Raw genomic sequence first — 19,940 nt, forward strand, 5'->3', positions numbered from 1 at the left:
TGAGGCAATAATGATTGGTTAATAATAACACTGTTAAAATACATAATGTAGGCAAATACAAAATAAACAATTTATGTAAATGTTATTACAAATGCTATGTAATTGCTGCTGTTACACTTACAGGACGATCAAATCCTTGTTTAGGCTACTGACCAAACATTCAAATATTCACTTAATCTTTCATTTTTGGACACCTTTTTGCTATAGATGACACAGCCTTTATAATTTCTTCAACAAAAAACGTGCATATCACAACCCTTACAAAAATAAACCATGGTTTTATCATAGTAAAACTGCTTAGTTTCCTTTTGCATGATTTCTGAATGCTTGAGACTATAAAATAAATTAGGGTCATAATAAAGTTATAGCCACAGGTAAATGTCGAGAGCTACAATTGTGATTTATAAATAATACAATTTATTCATTTAGTTTTTTTATTTGATTAAAGTTATTTTTTCACCCCATAGTAGTTTTTTTTTTCCATCATCATATTTGAGGAAGGGGGGCACAACAATAAATCCTGCTTATGGGAACCCTTAAGGTGATGTTATACACGTCTCTGGGAATGTGTGCTCTACCACACACACACACACACACACACACTGAAGCACACGTGGTGTTTTCAGCTCTTCACTATATTGATGCATGATGTATGCTACACATGTGCACGTCAGTGTGCTATGAGAGGATTTCACCATTTCATTTGATAAAACTATCATCATTCATTCGTATCGTATACACAGACTGACAGAAACGGCAATGTCTTTACCACAACCTGTCAAAATAAAATTTCGGTATAACTTGAAGAAATTCAAACAGAAAAAGTACTTTTGCACAGTAGAGTATGCTATACTTCAAGTATTAGCATACTTGATATGCTATACTTCCTATTAGCTAATAATAATAGTTAATTAAAAAACACAGAAACTCTGTCTACAAACCCACCAAAATAAAAGTTTGGTCTAACTCAAAGAAATTATGTAAGAAATTGCTTAGTAAAATAAACTTTATAAAAATAAATACTAAAACATTTCTAAAAGTACATTTGTATTTGTGCCTATAATGTTTATTTATTAATTATTATTGTCAGCTAATAAAACCTATGCTTCAGGCACCATATTCATATAACATCTAAGGCTAAATGTAGCTCTTGACTGGTTGAGTTAGATGATGATTAACACTAAACAGAAGAAAATCAGTTGAGTCTCCCCATCTGGAAATGTCATTGGCTGTTAAAATCTTGTGTTTCTTATAATAATTTGACATATTGATAACACCGAACCTTTTATAATGTTCTTAATTATATGTTGATGCATACTGTATGCATGAGTGTGGTGGTGCTTATGGGGTATGTTCACTTATTCCTTATATGAACTGTTTCAAATGCAAGACATTGAATTGCATGAGATTAAGTTTGCAAATGATAGCCTGTGTCCTTTTAAAAAGAAAAAAAAAAGTGTGCACATATATTTATCATCAAACTGTGATAACTGTGACTAAATTCAGTATATATACGTCTGCCATATGTTGCCACCCCTCAAAAATTCCTGCCCCCTTCTCGCCACCCCATCAATATTTTTCTAGATCCGCCCCTGCATTACAGTTTGTAAAATGTGCTCATGTTGGCTGTAGCGCGCCAGTAATGAGTTGCAGTACCGAGCGCTGGCGGTAGATGTCGCCAGTGGACGCGGAGCCGCGCGCTCCTCGGCTTATAATGTGAAATGTGATGCTCGCGCGCAACAACGCACGCGTCATCTCGAGCGCAGCGCTTTAATGCCAAGAGAAACTCCAGAGACGCTGCAGAAGAGAAGAAGAGCCATGCAATGAGCGCGCTATCCTGACCCAAGCCTCCGATCCACAAACTCAAACCCTGTTTGCATGCGTTTAATCCACACATTTAAGAAAAGGAAGCAGTGTACTCCTATAAATGTAGTTTTTCCATTACTCTATAGAAAGATTTAATAGCTTTTATAAAGTTCTCCTCGGGTTGACTTCAGCACTGAGGATGCGCAACAGAATGACGGGATTTTCTACACGGAAAAGAAGCGCTTTGGATGGTTTTGTGTGTTTGTGTTTAATTTCTTTGGCGTATTCCTTCAACCTTGACTTACACCATCCCGTGCTGTTTCGAGGACCAGAGGCGACGTTTTTTGGATATTCGGTCCTGGAGCACGTCCATGACAACACACGCTGGTGAGCACTGAGTCTGGAATGGATTAAACATTCATACAGTCAGTTTTGCGTCTTTTTAGTTGGTTTAAGGGTGAAAATAAATATTATGTCTCTTTAGTCTATTGAGGTTTGTTTCAAGTTGTGTTTTGGCGCTCTAGTACAATAAGCCATAGGTAAACTGTCTTAAAGACTTTATACAAAAACAAATATAAAGTTTATATATGTATATAAGCCTATTATTAAGTTATTCTGGGAAAAAAAGCTCCTTCGGCATTTGGAGAATTACATTTTGTTTTCTAAGGCAATGACATTTAGGGCTTTTAGACTGTGATTACCAATGCACCACAAAATAATCACATTCATGTTCATGCTATTCTCTTACATTATTCAGCTCACGCTTACAAAAGTGCAATGTTTTCCCTTACTTTTATGACTTAACTCTTGCCATTACATTTCAGACATGACATTTTTGCAACCTCTCTTATGACTGAACAGATGTTAAGTCTTTCTTCCAAGGGCTGACCTTAAGTTTAAAGGGAAACACTGGCCAGCGCCCAAATCATTGCCTTTGCTTCAGTGGAGATGATGATGTAGTTCTTGCATCACTGAATTGTAGAGCCAAACCATGACAGTACGACAAGGCAAAACCACCTCCAGGGCTAATTCAGTTATTAGGCATCTCCATTATTCATCTATGACACTTACAGACACTTACAAAAGATAGTTTGGTTTTCCATTTTATAATGATGAAACACTCCTGTCCCAGGCATCCCAGGGTGTGTGTGTAGTTGTGTTGTGATGTTCAGTGACACTTTCTCCTGATGTCTGTAGGATTGTGGTTGGGGCTCCCAGAGCAAACTCATCATTCAGCAGTTCGGTTCAATCTCCTGGAGCTGTGTACAAGTGCCGAATCCACAACAACCCAGAGCAACGCTGCACTGAGATGGACCTCGGCAGAGGTGTGTGTCTCACAAATACCCAGAATACACATGCAGGAGCTCTTACTTTACATGCATCCCTAGAGTATGTTAACAAAGCATAGTGCATCTCAGCCGCTTGATTGTTTATATAATCAAAAATGTGATTTTATTATCAGACTCTAAATATAAAGTTGGATGTATTATGTCTGATTTTATCTGAAAACATATGCTCACATAAAGTGGTAGGCCTATAGACTAAATAGTAGGGGTGTAACTATTCATCGATACATCGATACGATGTCTGACGATACGATACATCAATGTCACAAGTAAAATATTGATATCTGTAGTTTAAATATATATTTATTTTTTTGCTATTTCTTGTAATTAGGTTATCTGTAGAAAAGCTTTTTAGCACTGAGCCCATATAAGCAGCCAGAATTGTTTTTGCAAACATTATATATATATATATATATATATATATATATATATATATATATATATATATATATATATATATAATTATTATTATTATTATTATTAAAAAACATTATATATATATATATATATATATATATATATATATATATATATATATATATATAATATTATTATTATTGTTATTTATTTATTTTTTGTGAATGTCCCAACTGAGGTGCAGAATGTAAAAATTTCAGATAAATGTTCTTGTTTTATATTTTGGTTGCATTTGTGAGTTAATAAAAATGAAGATGGTTGTTTAAAATAGATATATAATATCAAAATATCGATATGTCGATCGATATAATCATGTATCGTATCGAATCGTAGAATTTTTCATGTATCAAAAAATATTGTATATAGCAAATGTACTTTTTTTTTTCTTCACAAAAATTAACTATATTATCATCTTGCTCTTTATATAAAGTTGGATATAAAAATACGTCCATATAAAATAATTAGAATATAAACTTATAAAAAAAGTATATAACTTGCATAAAAAGTATAAATTTCTCCGGATGCATACTGTATACTTGTGCAAAGCCATATGTGTATAATAACCATAGAGCAAATCTCAGCTTTGTGATTGTTTATATCAACAGAAACAAAGTAGCTATGTTATTGCACAGATCTCTATGTAAACATGTCTAAATCTTTCTAAAGATCTTTGGTAAAAAGGGAAGTGAAAATGCGTTGATCTATTATCATTCTCTCTTTTGTGAGTGTCAGATGTGCTTGGTTTGACAACAGCAGTTTCGATGAAAAACAGACGATTTCATCTGCACAGTCAAATCAGTCAGTAAAAGAGCAGAACTGTTTTATACGGGCAGTTTAACCCGAACCACTGTACAACTGAAATCACTCATGAAGTTAAACATGGATTTTGGACCGGTCAACATTTGAAAACCTGCCTGGACCATTATTTTATCAGCCTTGCTTTTGTTACATTTAACAACTATTCTCGCAGTTATAATCAAAAACACAGTTGTTATCTAACCCTCTTATTTTCACATTTCCCCTGTTATACTAACCCTCACTCTCAGCGCTGATAGTGTATCGATTTACACTTTTACTCCTGTAAACAAGCATCATACTAAGAGCTTGTTTATGTGATGGACAGCTGACGATATCATTGTTTTATCTTTTTAATATTATTACTATTACTGTGTGAGATCAGTTAAAATGTCTGTTGTCTGGCTCCTGAAGCATTTTGATAGAAATGATGAATGGTTTGGCTAATATTTTCCGAATGGCCTTGCCAACGATTCAGTGTGTAGAGATCTCTTGAAGCTCTTTTCTTGTGGTGGAGAGATGAGAGCGGTTTAATGCGCACACTTCTGATTGCGCTGTGTCTTACTGACTGAACACACATGAGCAAATGAAGCATGTCCTGGGGGATCTACTTTAATTTTACATGAATAATTTGGGATTAGATCCCTCAGGGGCCCCCTTAAGAAATATCGCTACTGATATAGTGAACAAGTGTCCGTTTCTCTGAAACGGTGCTGTTAAAGGAGTAGTTCACCTAAAAAAAAAAAAAATTAATTGCTGAAAATGTACTCGCACTCAGGCCAGCCAAAATGTAGATGAGTTTGTTTCTTCGTCAGATTTGGAGAAATGTAGCATTGCATCACTTGCTCAGCAAAGATCCTCTGCAGTGAATGGGTGCCGTCAGAATGAGAGTCCAAACAGCTGATAAAAACATCACAATAATCCACAGCACTCCAGTCAATTAGTTAATGACTTGTGAAGTGAAAAGCTGTGTGTTTGTAATAAACAAATCCATTAAGATGTTTTAAACTTTAAACCATTGCTTCTGGTAAAAATATGAACAGCATTATTATGGATTGATGAATTTGTTTTTTGTAAAAACACAGCTTTTCACTTCACAAATCATTAACTGAAGGAGTTAATGGAGTGGTGTGGATTATTATGATGTTTTTATCAGCTGTTTAGACTCTCATTCTGACGGCACCCATTCACTGCAGAGCATCCATTGGTGAGCAAGTGATGTAACACAACTGTACATTTTTCAAATCTGTTTCCATGAAGAAACAAACTCATCTTCATCCTGGATGGCCTGAGGATTAGTACATCTTCACCCAGTTTTCATTTTCAACTATTCTTGTAACTTATGTGACTTTATTTCTTCTGTGGAACAAGAACATTCTGCTAAACATCATATATGTGACCCTGGAGCACAAAACCAGTCTAAACGGTCAATTTCTCGAAATTGAGATTTATACATCCTCTGAAAGCTGAATAATTAATCTTTCCATTGATGTATGGTTTGTTAGGAGGACAATATTTGGCCGAGATGCAACTATTTGAGAATCTGATGGTGCAAAAAACAAAAAACAAAATCGAAATATTGAGAAAAATCATCTTTAAAGTTGTCCAAAATGAAGTTCTTAGCAATGCATATACTAATCAAAAATTAAGTTTGGATATATTTACAATAGGAAATTTACAAAATATCTTCATGGAACATGATCTTTACGTAATATCCTATTAATATTTAACAAAATACAAATCGATAATTTTGACCCATACAATGCTTTTTTTTGTATTGCTACAAATATACCCCAGAGACTTAAGACTGCTTTAAGAGTCCAGGGTCACATTTTATGTTCCACAGTAGAAGAAAAGTCCTACTGCTTTGGCAATCACATTAGGGTGAGTAAATTATGACAGAATTTGTCAGATGTTATCTCAGTAGCATTTACTAATCTGTTTGCAGACATGAAACTATTTATCAGTTACGAAATGGTCTTGATCTTGATAATTGCAAGTACATTTCGAGCAATTTTTAGCTGTGTACTGCAGATCCTTTCTTCTATTTTTACAGCCTTCATTGAAGTTCTATACTTGATAAAGTGAAATGCATTGTCCTCAGTTGTCTAGGCAAGTAAATCTCCACTTTCTACTATGTATTAGCTTCATTACATACAGTAATTATGTTATTCCCTTCAACGCAACACTGAGCCTATTCAGATTCATATTTATGGATTGGCAATTACAATCTTGATTGTCAGGGGTATAAGGGTACTGTATAATGTGTTTTAAAGTGTAAATGCTTTGATCTCTTTTGTGGAGTTTTTGACTCGTGTTTTAAGTTTCTGACGTACCTGTACCAGGTAAGCCAATGAGCAAGTTTACTACGTCATAAGAGACATGCATATGGGGTTGTTTGTGTGCTAAAAACATTAAAACGCTTGAGTTTGCAAATATTGTACTATGGTAAAAGTGTCTTAATATAGTATTCTGCAAGGAACTGCCAAAAATAAGTCTTTATTTTTCAATAGTCTGTCTCTGTAATCATAATGTGTGTGGAAAGGAATAAAAGTAGTTTGTTTATTACTACCACTAGTGCACATTTCAACCAGAAACTTATATAGGTATGTTTTTGGAGCGTAAATGTAGGAAGAGGCAAATTTTTCAAATGAGCCTGTGTTGATTACATTACATGCAATAGTGCAAATTGTACAGAAACTGAGTGAAATCAAATTAAAACTATTTGTGTGTTAGTGTTGCATTGCTGTGCACTGTACTGAACTATTATTGGTTGATCAGGTTTGTTCCCACAGTGTTAAAAAGATCCACACCTGACATATCTTTCACCACATTCACTGTTGACCAGCGCTTCATCATAGTTGCCCGTGATGATCCAAGTAGCACGCGCATTTGTTTTCTTTCAGTTATCCGTTAACCGACTAGCACACTCCTGGCTCGCGCTCAATCACTACACACTTCCAGATCTCATCCTACTTCTCATCCTCTCACTAAGCATTTCACAACCAGAAGAATGTGGCACTCAGGACTCACACAGATGCGAAAACAAACACGACTGTTCGGAGGGAACCGGGGTCGCTGATTTGGTGGGATGTTTATAGTCTGAGGAACATTCCTTGCGCCTCCTTATTTGAAGTGATGGCCAAGGGTTTTAAGAAGAGAATTCTTCTCGCGGTTTGCCTGCAGTTTTGACCCTGTGAAATATATCTGTGTTCAGTGAGTAGTGTTTTTTTGGATGGTGCTTTGCTGCTAATTGCTGAAAATAATGTTTCGTCCGTATCCCAAGCAAACTTCATCTTTGTTTTTGACAGTTTGTGTTTCCCTCCTAACTTGAGATCTGGCTCTCTTCTTTGTGTGCTTTGGATACTTCACAGCTTTGGGAGCAAAAGCATTAACTTCAAAAAACCCGAACAAGACATGGTTAGAACCAATTGCCCCATCTTTGACAAGTTACTGTTTACGATGTAAAAAGTGACAGACTTCGTGTAATAGCTGCTAAAAAAGACTGGTTTATGAATTTCCAACCAAGTTCATGATAGTTTCTCCTGGTTAGTGCTCGTCTTGCTGGTGCAAAAGTTTGGGTTCAGTAAGATTCTTAGAAGTTTTAATCAGCAAAGATGCACTAAATTGATCAAAAGTGAAGTTTTGCATATGGCACACTATTTCCTTGTCTGAAACATTCACCCGCCATAAAAAAAAAAAAGCTGGATCGGGTTCGATTGTCTGCACTTCTGAATCCGTAACATGCATTTTAAAACAGAAAACTGCATTTGAAAATATCAGACTCTGTGTGCGAAGACCTTTAAACTTAGGATGTTGTCTTAGTAGGAAGAAGATGCTATAACAATTGAAGATTTCTGGTTATGCATTGATTCATTCAGAACTGGGTGGGAGTAGAATAGAAATCCTAGTTCAGTTGAGCATTTTGTAATTGATGCATTCTTCACACCAATGCTGTCAGTCTGCTGAGAAGGAGAAAAGAACCAGAGCCAAAGAAAACAGCCGCTGCCCGCGAGCCATCACTCTTTCTCCTTCGGACAATCACAGTTTGCCCCTCAGAGGGCCGCTGTAGCTCAAGACTCATAGATAAACATTAAATCCGACCCTTATGCTTAGATAAACTCCCTGCAGGAATAACACACCTTGCTCATAAATCCTCCATTTTTGTGCAGTTAAATACCTAAAATAGACAATACCTCCAAAATAGATCATGTCTGATTCAAGAAGCTGATATCTCATGGTTTATATTTTTCAGGGTCATCAGTATAAGCCATTTTAATCCTAAACGTTTGAGGTAAATGAACTGTGATCATGCTTTGAGTTTTTTTTTTTTTAAATGCCTTACAATTTAGTGAACAGACTGGGGATGTGTTTCCCGAAAGGATTGCATACTTTAAGTAGAAATGGTCTCTACAGTCTGCTTAGTTTTAAAATGCTTTTGGGAAATACAGCCCTTTTGTGTATTTCTCTATTGTATTCCATTGAGATGCTTTATAGCTGAACTGAATTTGCTTGATAATTGATTAACTTTACAGCATTGACACATTTATCGAACTGAAATTAACCGAGTTGAACTCAATTGAGCTGAATGATGGTATTGTCTTCTGTAAATAGTACTGAAATGATATTGCAATCATAACACTGTTGATTTTGCCATGCATATATCTACTGCTGCTGATATGGTGTTAAATTGATTATAGCTGATCATAGTATAAATGTGACATGACTTGACTATGTACCATGGTACTGAATGCTCACCATATTAATGTACCATGATATTTATGACAATATTTTGGTATATCATGTACTTTTTGTTGAGGACTATACACAACATCCACATCAGATGTGATTTGCATGGCTTTGATGATCATTTTAGGAAATAAAAGTTCATTAATCAGTGTTTAGTAGGTTGCACGCATCTTTCTGCTACTGAATTGTGAGATTGGAAGTTGATTTGGTCAATAGAAGTAAAAAAAGAGCTTCTAGACTTTGATTCTCCAAATAGAGCAGTTCATACACTATATTTGCATTTGATACACATGAGTTTTACATTTCAAACATTTTGTGTTCTCATCTTACTAACACAAAGAAGTATTGTCTGTATTTAAGCAAATTGAACAGTCTCAAACATTGACTGTCTGACTTTTGCTTCAGGCTGTCTGGTCTCGGAGTGGTTTTATTGTGTTTCTCATTGCAGACAGAGATGTTTGTCTCTCTGTGGGCTACAGTAATGTTCTCCTTCTGTACTCTAGGAAATAAGCAAAGGGAGTCCTGCGGGAAGACGTGTCAAGGCGACAGGAATGATGAGTGGATGGGGGTCAGTCTGGCTCGACAGGACAAACCTAACGGCAAAATTCTGGTATGTTACCTTTTGGCTGCATTTACACTGCAGGTCTTGATGCCCAAATCCGATACCCAAGACCCGCTTACATCATCTTTTAAAAGTGTCCCATATCCGATTTTTGCATTTACACTATGCACTGCTTAAACTACCAAACGTAGACATTCTGACCCGGAATAGGAAGTAAAACAGCACGAATTACAATGGATGCAGATGCAAATAAAATTATACAGTGTTTTGCTTTCCACAATATTTTGAAAAGTCAAAAAAATCAGCAAAACATTGGTCTCGTAGGGCGGAGAAAAAAGAGGAGCCCCTGTTGCAGGCTGGGCAGATTTCGCGTCTATAATAAGTCATGTGATCTCAGTTGGTGGTGTCCACCTGAGTTGACGTCACTTTTTTAATGACGTACAACTCGCATTTACTGGGAAATATCCGATTTGTCTGCTTACATGGCACATGCAAATGCACGTATCCGATTCATATTCATATTCATATTTGGTAACACTTTATAATAACTGCACACTATTAATCATTAATTAAGCATTAGTAAACAGATAATTCATAATTTATAAAGCATTAATAGACAGTAATAAGCAGTTTATAAATACAGATATAAATGCTTTATTCTTGATTTAAAAGCATATCTAGAATGTGTTTAATAATTGTATTTTCATACTTTATTCATGATCAATTTATCATTTCTCAATGAAGTATAGCATTATTTACAAACCAGTTATTTAGGAGTTGCCAGTGATTCATAAGATTACAAGAAATGTAGTAAATTCAGGTAGTTATAAAGCATTTAGTAGTGGTCAGTTAACTATTTATGTGAGCTCATCTAAAGTGAGGACTAGTTATGCCTTGTAAAGCATTTATAAAGGATATTTAAAGGCTCAGTTATCTTCTAAACCAAAAACGGAAACAAACACAACACAGTGATACAGAACATAGAAATATTAACAGCCTTTAAATCTCATTTGTAAAAGCTTTACAAGGCATAAATAGTCCTCACTTTAGATGAGCTCACAAAAATAGTTAACTAACAACTACATATGTTTTATAACTACCTGAATTAACCCTGAATTACAGTAGAAATACATGTTAATAAACCGTTTATTAACACTATAAGTAACTATTACTATATGTCTGAATAAAAAGATGCATGAATGCACATTTAAATAGTTTATTTATCATTTACTTACAATTTCTAAGTGATCTTATGAACCACTGACAACTCCTTAATAACTGGTGTGTAAATAATGCTATACTTCATTTAGAAATGAGAAATTGATCATCAATAAAGTATGAAAAAAAACAATTATTAAATACATTATAGATATGCTTTTAAATCAGGTATAAAGCATTTATATCTGTATTTATAAACTGCTTATAAATGTCTATTAATGCTTTATAAATGATGAATGAACTGTTTAATTCATGATTAATAGCATGCAGTTATTATAAAGTGTTACCTCATATTTTCCTGCTTACACGATCACCGGTCATTTGCGATCTGTGCCACATGAGAGGAAAAAAAATCGGAATTGGGTCACTTGAACCATGCAGTGTAAATGGGACCTTTGAAATAGAAAGTAAGCAATATTTGCCAACTGTGACTCTAAATTCTAATTGGATTAAATGTTTTGAAGTCACATGGTTTATAGAGTGATGCAGAGATTACATAACTTTGTAGGCCAACCTGAAAGTCATCATCACCCTGGTTCCTTCGACAAAAAGCCAAAAGTATTTTTTTTATTTGATTTTGGATTGGATTGGTTGGATTGAACTGATTTGGCAGAAAATAAACTCTGTGGCCAGCAAAAGTTTATGATAATTAGAAATACATTTTAAGCAATGTTTTGCCATCTTTCCTTTATTTTTGAGTAATATTATAGCTACCAAAGGCTCTTAATGTTTGGTGATATTAGCATTAAACATGTTCGGGTTGTTTTTCGGGCTTGGCACATAATGCAATGCAGTTTATGGCGTTAATTATGTAGGCAGGTGCAGGTCACGATATTTTGGTATGCTGCTTATTTCCAAGCATGTCAGTGACATAATTTTAGTTATAATTCAGAAATTTCATATTATCAACTAAACGGAAATGAGACTACAATGAAATAATGCATTTTGAATGACGAAAAAAATGTTTTCATCAATTTATAAAAACAAGAACATTTTAAGGAGGGGTGATTTATGTTTATTATAGACTTGATATTATTTGCTGTTTTTTTTATAGCGATATCTGGCAACACTACTGAGTCAAGATGAACCTTGTGCCCTGCACTTTCATGCACCGTGTGTAGAAGAGAGACACAATGTGCATTTAATTATATCAGGAACAAGAGGTTGAACTGAAGTTAGGCTATAAACGAAAATCACACAACTGAGCTTCAGATAAATCTTTCAGTCCATATTTAGAAGAGTAAGAGCATGAATTATTAACACAGTGAGGCTGTAAGCGACTAGTGAGTAGTCAGTGTGATGATGTCACAGAAAACCTCTGCAGTCCCATTTAGACACCTGAATTCCTTTTTCAAAACAAGTAAAAGCTTAAAAATGTTGGGTATTACTGAGGTATTTTATGTTTTAGAATAAAATGTGTGTATATTAAGAGCTTATGTTTAATACAGACCTTATTTTAGGCATTTAACCAAAAACCAGTTCAAAAAGCCCATTGACTGGGACATGGAACCAGAAGTGCAAAATTATGAAATTTATGACTTATTTCTTCAGCACTTAATATTGCACAGAACATTTACTTTGAGGAAGCAGATTAGAAAGAATACCTGTTCAAAGTTTACCTGTTAAATAGGTAATTATGGTCAATATTGTCTGGATTTTTGTGTGTTGATTCAACTCTCGAGTGACATTGATGCTTTTCTCCAAGATGTAATTACTTCAAGCATGATTTACTTGATCCATTGTTACACAATTGTTGTTCTTAACTGCCTTTAACAAATGAATTTCCAACCATCTCAGCAGTTGTTTAAAACAAGCCACATCAACTTGTAAAATGTGGACAGAAATGACGAAGCCATCATTGTTACAGAATCTTTCACGACAACCGCATTGTTAAACTCCAGCTGTACTGTACATCAAGTGAAAGCGTTTGAACTGAGGGACATTTTCTCATGATGACAAACGGGAGCTCTAGAAGAGATGCTTCAACTGGACAAACAAGTCAAACAAGACGTTAGCGTCAGTCTCCTTGATTTCAAATCACAGAGGTTGAGGGAGAGATGGCATGTTATAGTGGAAGCCCTAATGATGGTTATTTGATTGGTAGATTAGTATTTACAAGTCAGGACCAGATATAACATATGGGCTTTCAGGCACGTGTGAGGAAGATGCCAACACAATCAGGAGGAGTTTTCCAGGAGATGTGGCACAATAACCAAGACGTGGCATAGCTCATGCAATCAGATTTTTGAGCTACAACTATGTGTTTTCCATAATGCATTTCACCACAGAGGTGACATTGGGCTTTTTAATATGTTGATTGCAACATAAACTTTATATGTACAGTATGCTACCATTTGTTTTACGGTACCAAAGTTACGGTAAAGACATTTATAATGTTACAAAATATTTTTATTTCAAATACCGTATTTTTCAGACTATAAGTCGCACCTGAGTATAAGTCGCATCAGTCCAAAAATACGTCAGGATGAGGAAAAAAACATATATAAGTCGCACTGGACTATAAATTGCATTTATTTAGAACCAAGAGAAAACATTACCGTCTATAGCCACGAGAGGGCGCTCTATGTCTTCAGTGTAGACTACAGGAGAACTGAGGAGCATAGAGCGCCCTCTGGCGGCTGGAGACGGTAATGTTTTCTATTGGTTCAGGTCTCTTAGCTCATTTCTCTTGGTTCATGTCAAATTAATTTAGAAAAAGTCGCAGGACCAGCCAAACTATGAAAAAAAGTGTGACTTATAGTCCGTAAAATACGGTAAATGCAGTCCCTTTGACCTGTAAGACATGTTTCAGCATATTAATCAGCATATTAGAGTGATTTCTGAAAGATCACGTGACACTGGACTGAAGTAATGGTGCTGAAAAAGAGTTTCACTGTATTTCACAATATTACTGTAATATTACTGTAATACTTACTGCACTTTTACCACATTTCTCCTAACTTTTGAACTGTAGTATTATTAATGTGTACGGAAGCATGTATGGAAGCATGTAAGAGAGGTAATCGCGATTTTTTTTAACCAACAATTCAGACTTTGTTTTAATATTGCGAGATGTAAACTCAGAATTGTGAGAAAATAAAAAATTCTGTTACCGTTTTATAAAAAAAAGTCAGAGAAAGTAAGAATTCTGAGTTTATTTCCCTTAATTCGGACTGTTTGCTTTTTTATTGTTGTTGTTGCAAACCTATGGAAGTCTGTTGGATTCATGTTTAATTGTAAGGCATGTAAGAGAGCTGTTGTGCAGAAGTGGTGGCCTTCACTCAGCCAATCAGCTCTCAGCATGAGCAGGAACATGATTGGCCCATGACTCAGAGCCTCTCAGACTCGTTCCTGATTTAGTTAAGCATTATGTATTTCATTACGTCTGTCCTGTGTGTTTCCCAACACTGACTGCCAGGGAATAAGTTGGAGTTTGTTCTTTTGGTTGTCATTAGGCTGAGGTAGTTTTATTGATGTTTAGCTGAGATGGTTATCGAATGAGTTTAGATTGAGCGGATTGCTTTAGGCTTCAACATGGTCTAACAGACAATCAGTGTTTCTCAACACAAAATAAACTACTGCAAGATAGTCATCTGACATCACGTGTGAGCGTTCGAATGAATCCGTGTGGCTGGAATATCTTTTAACTCGCTTGTTTATCTCACTGAGCACTGTTGGAAGTGGAGAAACAGGAAGCTGAACTGTTTTTAAGGGGAATTGGGTTTCTCTACAGTCCTGAGCTCCTCGACGAGGGATTTGATGAAATAGGGAAAGGAAAGTTTGTGGCAGACGATTATGGGACTGTATTAATGAGCTAAACAGAGAGGTTTTGGTTTGATGCTTGATCATTTCCATATTTTTTCCATGTGTATAATGACTTGATTAAAGCTGAATTCTGTTTTGTATGCCTCTGTTTCATTACTGGTGTTTGCTAAGACAAGTACCACTATTTCTATTCCTCATACGAACACATAAACCAATGCATTATACTTTAATGTGTTAACAGTTTGTGCTACGGACATGAATTTTAATGCATATCTAACCGGCAGTAGTGATGTCATTGCAATATTTGATATTTGATTCAATAGACATATTGATTTACAATTGTGTTGTACTTTCGTGCATCTACAGTTTCTTGCATCTAATGCACAATTGACAGAAAACAAGAAAAACACCTTTGTGGTGGCATTTTATTGACTTAGGATAGAAGAAAAAGCACAGATGCCATTAGGGCTCATGTATTATTTCATTTATTTATTGGGCTTGGTCTCTTATGATTGTGACTTAGGATTTTCAAAAGCTTTTATTTGTATTTTTTTAAGTTTTTATTTCTTGTTTTGTCTTGGATGCAGGTAACAAAATCATTTTTTTGTAAAATAGTTTTTTTTTTTGAATCAGTATTTTATATTTCAATTTTGTGATTTTTTTTTTATTGCACCACTTTTATTAATGATGCAACCTAAAGAGTCCGTGCATTAATACTGTTTTTCTTGATGTTCTCTTGATTTTGACTTAAATTTCCTCATGAGCAAAAACAGGGTGCCATATACCTGGCAATCAGTAAATCAAAATACCACCATATACATATAAAGTACTAATTATAATGATTATTGCCGCCCTGTACAACAGTATTAATGCATGGACTCTATAGGTATATATTAGATCCACAACCGTGTCCAGACTTGGCTCTGTGCTCAGGTTTTGCCTCAGAACTTAAGTTGGAGCAGGGATGAAAAGAAAAAGCTTTGTCTGTGTATCCTGTTTGTGTCTTGGTCCAATTATCATGCAATCCTGTATATACTGTACCTTTCTCATGATACACATTGCATTAAATTGGATGCAAAAGAAACCGACGCTGTAAGGGATATAGAGTCTGTTTATTGGGTTGTAATCATACTGTATTTGCCCTGATTTACTTCTATAGTCCTGGTCTCTCAACCATCACTGTTCTCTTGTATTGTCTGCAGGCCTGTGCTCACCGCTGGAAGAATGTGTACTACGAATCGGAGCATATCCTTCCTCACGGATACTGCTCCGTCATTCCAGCTACTCTACAGGGCAAGTCACAGCCTCTCATACCGTGTTATGAAGGTACGGCACGCTCTTTACAACTCTTACTCATCTCAGGGGTCATTTCAGGGTTATCTATATACTATTATAGTATTTAATAATATAGTATTTTATAAATGTGTATATGTATATATTTATATGTGTGTATATATAGTGATAGAGAGAGAGAGTTTAATTCTAGTCTGTGATTTTTGATTTTAAGAACATTTTATTTAGCTGCGATTTATTATTTGTTTACCTTTTTATTTGAAAAAAAAAATACTTATTCAGTACTTTTGTCTTGTTTTTCAGCACAAATATCTGAACATTCTTAAATCAAGATACTTTTACTTGAGATTCTAAATCACTTAGGATCTTAAGTCTCGAAATTGTATTGTATTGTAATTTATATATTTTTAAATATATATATATATATATATATATATATATAGACTTAAGATCTTATGTGAGCCCCAAAGTGGTCAGAAAAATTGTATGTTTATATTTCTGACTCCATTGGCAGATAGTTTTTTATTTTTTGTTATTTTTAAGCATAAATTTGCTTAATTTTGTGTAAATTTGTGTTTGTGTGTATATAAGTCATGTAAAGTAATTTGATCCTCAAGTAAATGTATCTTGATTTATGTTTAGATGTTTGGAAGATAAGTATTTTTCCATTGTCAGTTGAAGTACAAAAAAATAAATGAAATATACTGTTTAAAAAATAAGTAATATAACATAATATACATTTTAGATTTGCTGTTTCACTTTAAAACTATTTTTAATAGTTTCGGTTTTAGTTAACAAAAACAGCACCATAGTCTTTGTTTCAATATCACTGTTGAAACTCATGTTTTAGTGGCAAATTATAAAGCAAACATCACTATTACTATTGCTAATACTTAGGGTCAGTCTTTTGAGCAGACCTCTAAGCCCAAGTATTACCATCATTGAACCACAGTTCAATTAAAGTAGAAGCAGGTCAAGTAAATAAGCACAAACTGAAACCACTGTTTCTCGTGTGGTCAGAGCCGCATCCATGAGGCGCCATTATGGACTAAAGTCAAGAGAACCGCGTGAGAAAGATTGAAACTGATCCTGCATATTCATTCTACACGCCGCTTGAAATTGTGGTTCAGTTATGATACGATGATTTATTACAGTGTTTATTGAATCTTTGAGATGCATGACAGTGTGTAATGTATTGTTAGTGATAATCAGCCCTATTGTTGGAGGATTTCTGGTCTTCATCACACTAGAAGTCCAGCATACACTCCACTGAAGCAGACTACAGAAATGACAGCCAAGTCCGAGACTTGAACCCTCAGAACAAGTTGGAAAGATGACACTATTTACTGTGGCACATGTTCACAACGGGCTTCACAATGAGTTATGACACCCTGAACTTCCTCCAAAACCTCAGACTCATGTATTCTGGCATCAAAGCGCTGGCACCTCCAGAATCAGAAAGAAGCAGCACACTGGAGAGAAATATGAGCCGTCAGGCAGGGAGTTTGGAGGACACATTCAGGGATATGATGGCTAAATATTGGACTCTTTGCACATCAAGATAAAGGATGCTTTAGCCTTTATTTAGGAAACATTGTGTACAGTGCTAAGTAATATTCCAGGTTCTTAATTTGATCAGCTTTGCCTTAATTTGAGGCATAACGTTATATACCAGAAACAAATCATTTCAACTAAATTAATTAATTAATGTCATTCATTCATTCATTCATTTTAGCACAGTTAAGTCATTTTGGTCACAATTTATTATAGGGTCCAATTCTCACTATTAACTAACCATTAACTATGACTTTTGCCTCAATTAACTCCTTATTTGCTGCTTATTAATAGTTTATAAGGTAGTTATTAAGTTTAGGGTATTGGGTAGGATTATGAATGTCATGCATTATATGTACTTTATAAGCACTAATAAACAGCCAATATGTTAATAATACACATGCTAATAAGCAACTACTTATTAGTATGAAGTGGACCCTATACTAAAGTGTTACCGTAATTTTTATTTGACTTTATATTTTATTTTAGCAGAATTAACAGTATTTTTAAAGCAGTTTTTCTTCATCAATATCTCCTTTCCTTGTGCATATCAATGCAAAAGTGTTTTGCATTTACACGTTCATGACAGGAGAAATATTGAATGCAATATTTAATACACTAGCCTCATATTACGGTGCATTATGTTTACAGTAAGTCTTGTGGCTTTACTTTCAGAATAGAGTATTTTCATCCTAGTGTAATGCTTTACCCCACAAACTTTCCAAGTGCATTATTATGAACTGTTTTTTTTTATTTTGTTGCTTATTTTCATAAACTGAGAAATGAGTCAACATTGTTTCTGTGGTAATCGACAGCATGCCACAGATGCACAGAAATGAACTTGCATTGAACCCGCAATGTTCGTTAAAGAGTGCCAATATCAAAACCGGCTTGCGCTCGCTGTTTATCGCTCCATCCATCATGTATTGTACGTCTCCATCAGCATTGAATTTCATCATCCCGGTAGGATTCCTCGTATTTTACGAGATGTTTTGATTTGCTGTGGAAAGAGCAAAAGAAGGTGCATGAATTCTCGATCAGAATTTGTTTCCGCGTCCCGCTCCAGAGTTATTCATTTCCTTCCATATCTTTTCCCGACTCTAGTGAGTTGCCATCGGGGGCCTTGTGTATGTGTGTGCAGTGCATTATGGGGGGATCCAAGCCTAATATTTTCTGTAACCGGAGAGCACAGCGATCCCCCCGTTCTCGAAGCCCTCCAGAGCGAGAGTTTTTGTTGAACGTGGAGCTGCTAGGTCGTTCTCAGTCTGTCTCTCAGCCCACAGATTCCTCTTGGATGGAGCTGGGACTTTGACTAACTCCATATGGAATGTCGGAAGAACTCCAGTAAACGCTGGCTCAGGCTCACAGCGAAATCATTTGTGGTCTGTTGTTTTTTCCTTCCTCTCTCTCTCTCTCTCTCTCTCTCTGTCCCCCTACTCACTCTCACAGACCATAAGAAGACCTATGGGGAAGAGCACGGCTCGTGCCAAGCCGGGATCGCAGGCGTTTTCACTGAGGTCAGTAGAAGAACAAGCTTGTTATGTGTTTTCACATGTGTGGCGCTCTGTGCTGTGGTACATGTATGAACAATCACATTTAGCACAGTATACCTGATATATTCACTCTCTAGAGTTATAAAGGGATAGTTCATCTAAAGATATCTGTCATTATTTACCAACTTTCATGTCGTTCCAAAACTGTATGATGCTCTTCTTTCCTCAGAACACAAATAAAGTTGTTTAGCAAAATTTCCAATCTGTTTATTTCTATGTGTGGTTATGAAGATCAATAAAAGTAGTCTGTACAATTTGATGTGCATCTGAATATTTTCAATATTTTCACATTTCTGAATCAGGATTGTGTAGGACGGCAAATCAGGGGTATTATTGTCAACTCAAACCATAAAAAATAAATAAACGTTAATTGAAATTAAAAAAAAAAAAAAAAAAACGTATTTTAATATATTTGATCTTATTATTTTTCATCTAATTGCCAGGCAGTTCAACCTGAAGTACTAAAATAACTAAAACGAAATAAACTAAAAATAATAATAATAAAATAAAATTGTATTTTTTTTAAGTAGTAAAAATCACAATAAATAAATGTAGCTAAAATTAAAAGAAAAAAAAGAAGAATAAATTCTAATTAAAATTTTTTAGTAAAAACAGTCATTAGTATACATTTTAGTATGAATTATACTAAAATAACACTAATGGAAATAACTGGACTATTATTATATTTTTACTTTTATTTTTAATTAACTTTTATATTTTGTATTTAATTTTTGATTTACTTTACTGTTAGTATAATGCAGAAGTGGACTAGTTTATTTTGCAGTTATCGTTCTTTAAAATGCACGTGTTAGCTTAAGGATGCAAATTGTTCATCCACTAGCCCTTTGTTTTGTACATTGACCATTGCAGTGTTTTGTCTGA

The 19,940-nt window shown here is 34.9% G+C and overlaps 1 protein-coding gene across 1 annotated transcript in view; it reads left to right on the forward strand.

The window, feature by feature from the left end:
- The first annotated feature begins 1,784 nt into the window (after positions 1-1,784).
- The window catches only part of LOC113112364 (integrin alpha-9-like), an 80,312-nt gene continuing 62,156 nt past the window's right edge, over positions 1,785-19,940 (forward strand). The window contains 5 exon segments of the mRNA XM_026277841.1: positions 1,785-2,193; positions 3,004-3,131; positions 9,617-9,723; positions 15,861-15,984; positions 18,955-19,022. Coding sequence (XP_026133626.1) covers positions 2,006-2,193; positions 3,004-3,131; positions 9,617-9,723; positions 15,861-15,984; positions 18,955-19,022 — 615 coding nt within the window. The 5' untranslated portion in view covers positions 1,785-2,005.

The sequence above is a fragment of the Carassius auratus genome, chromosome 13 (genome assembly GCF_003368295.1).
Source record: "Carassius auratus strain Wakin chromosome 13, ASM336829v1, whole genome shotgun sequence".
NCBI classification, from domain to species: Eukaryota; Metazoa; Chordata; class Actinopteri; order Cypriniformes; family Cyprinidae; genus Carassius; species Carassius auratus.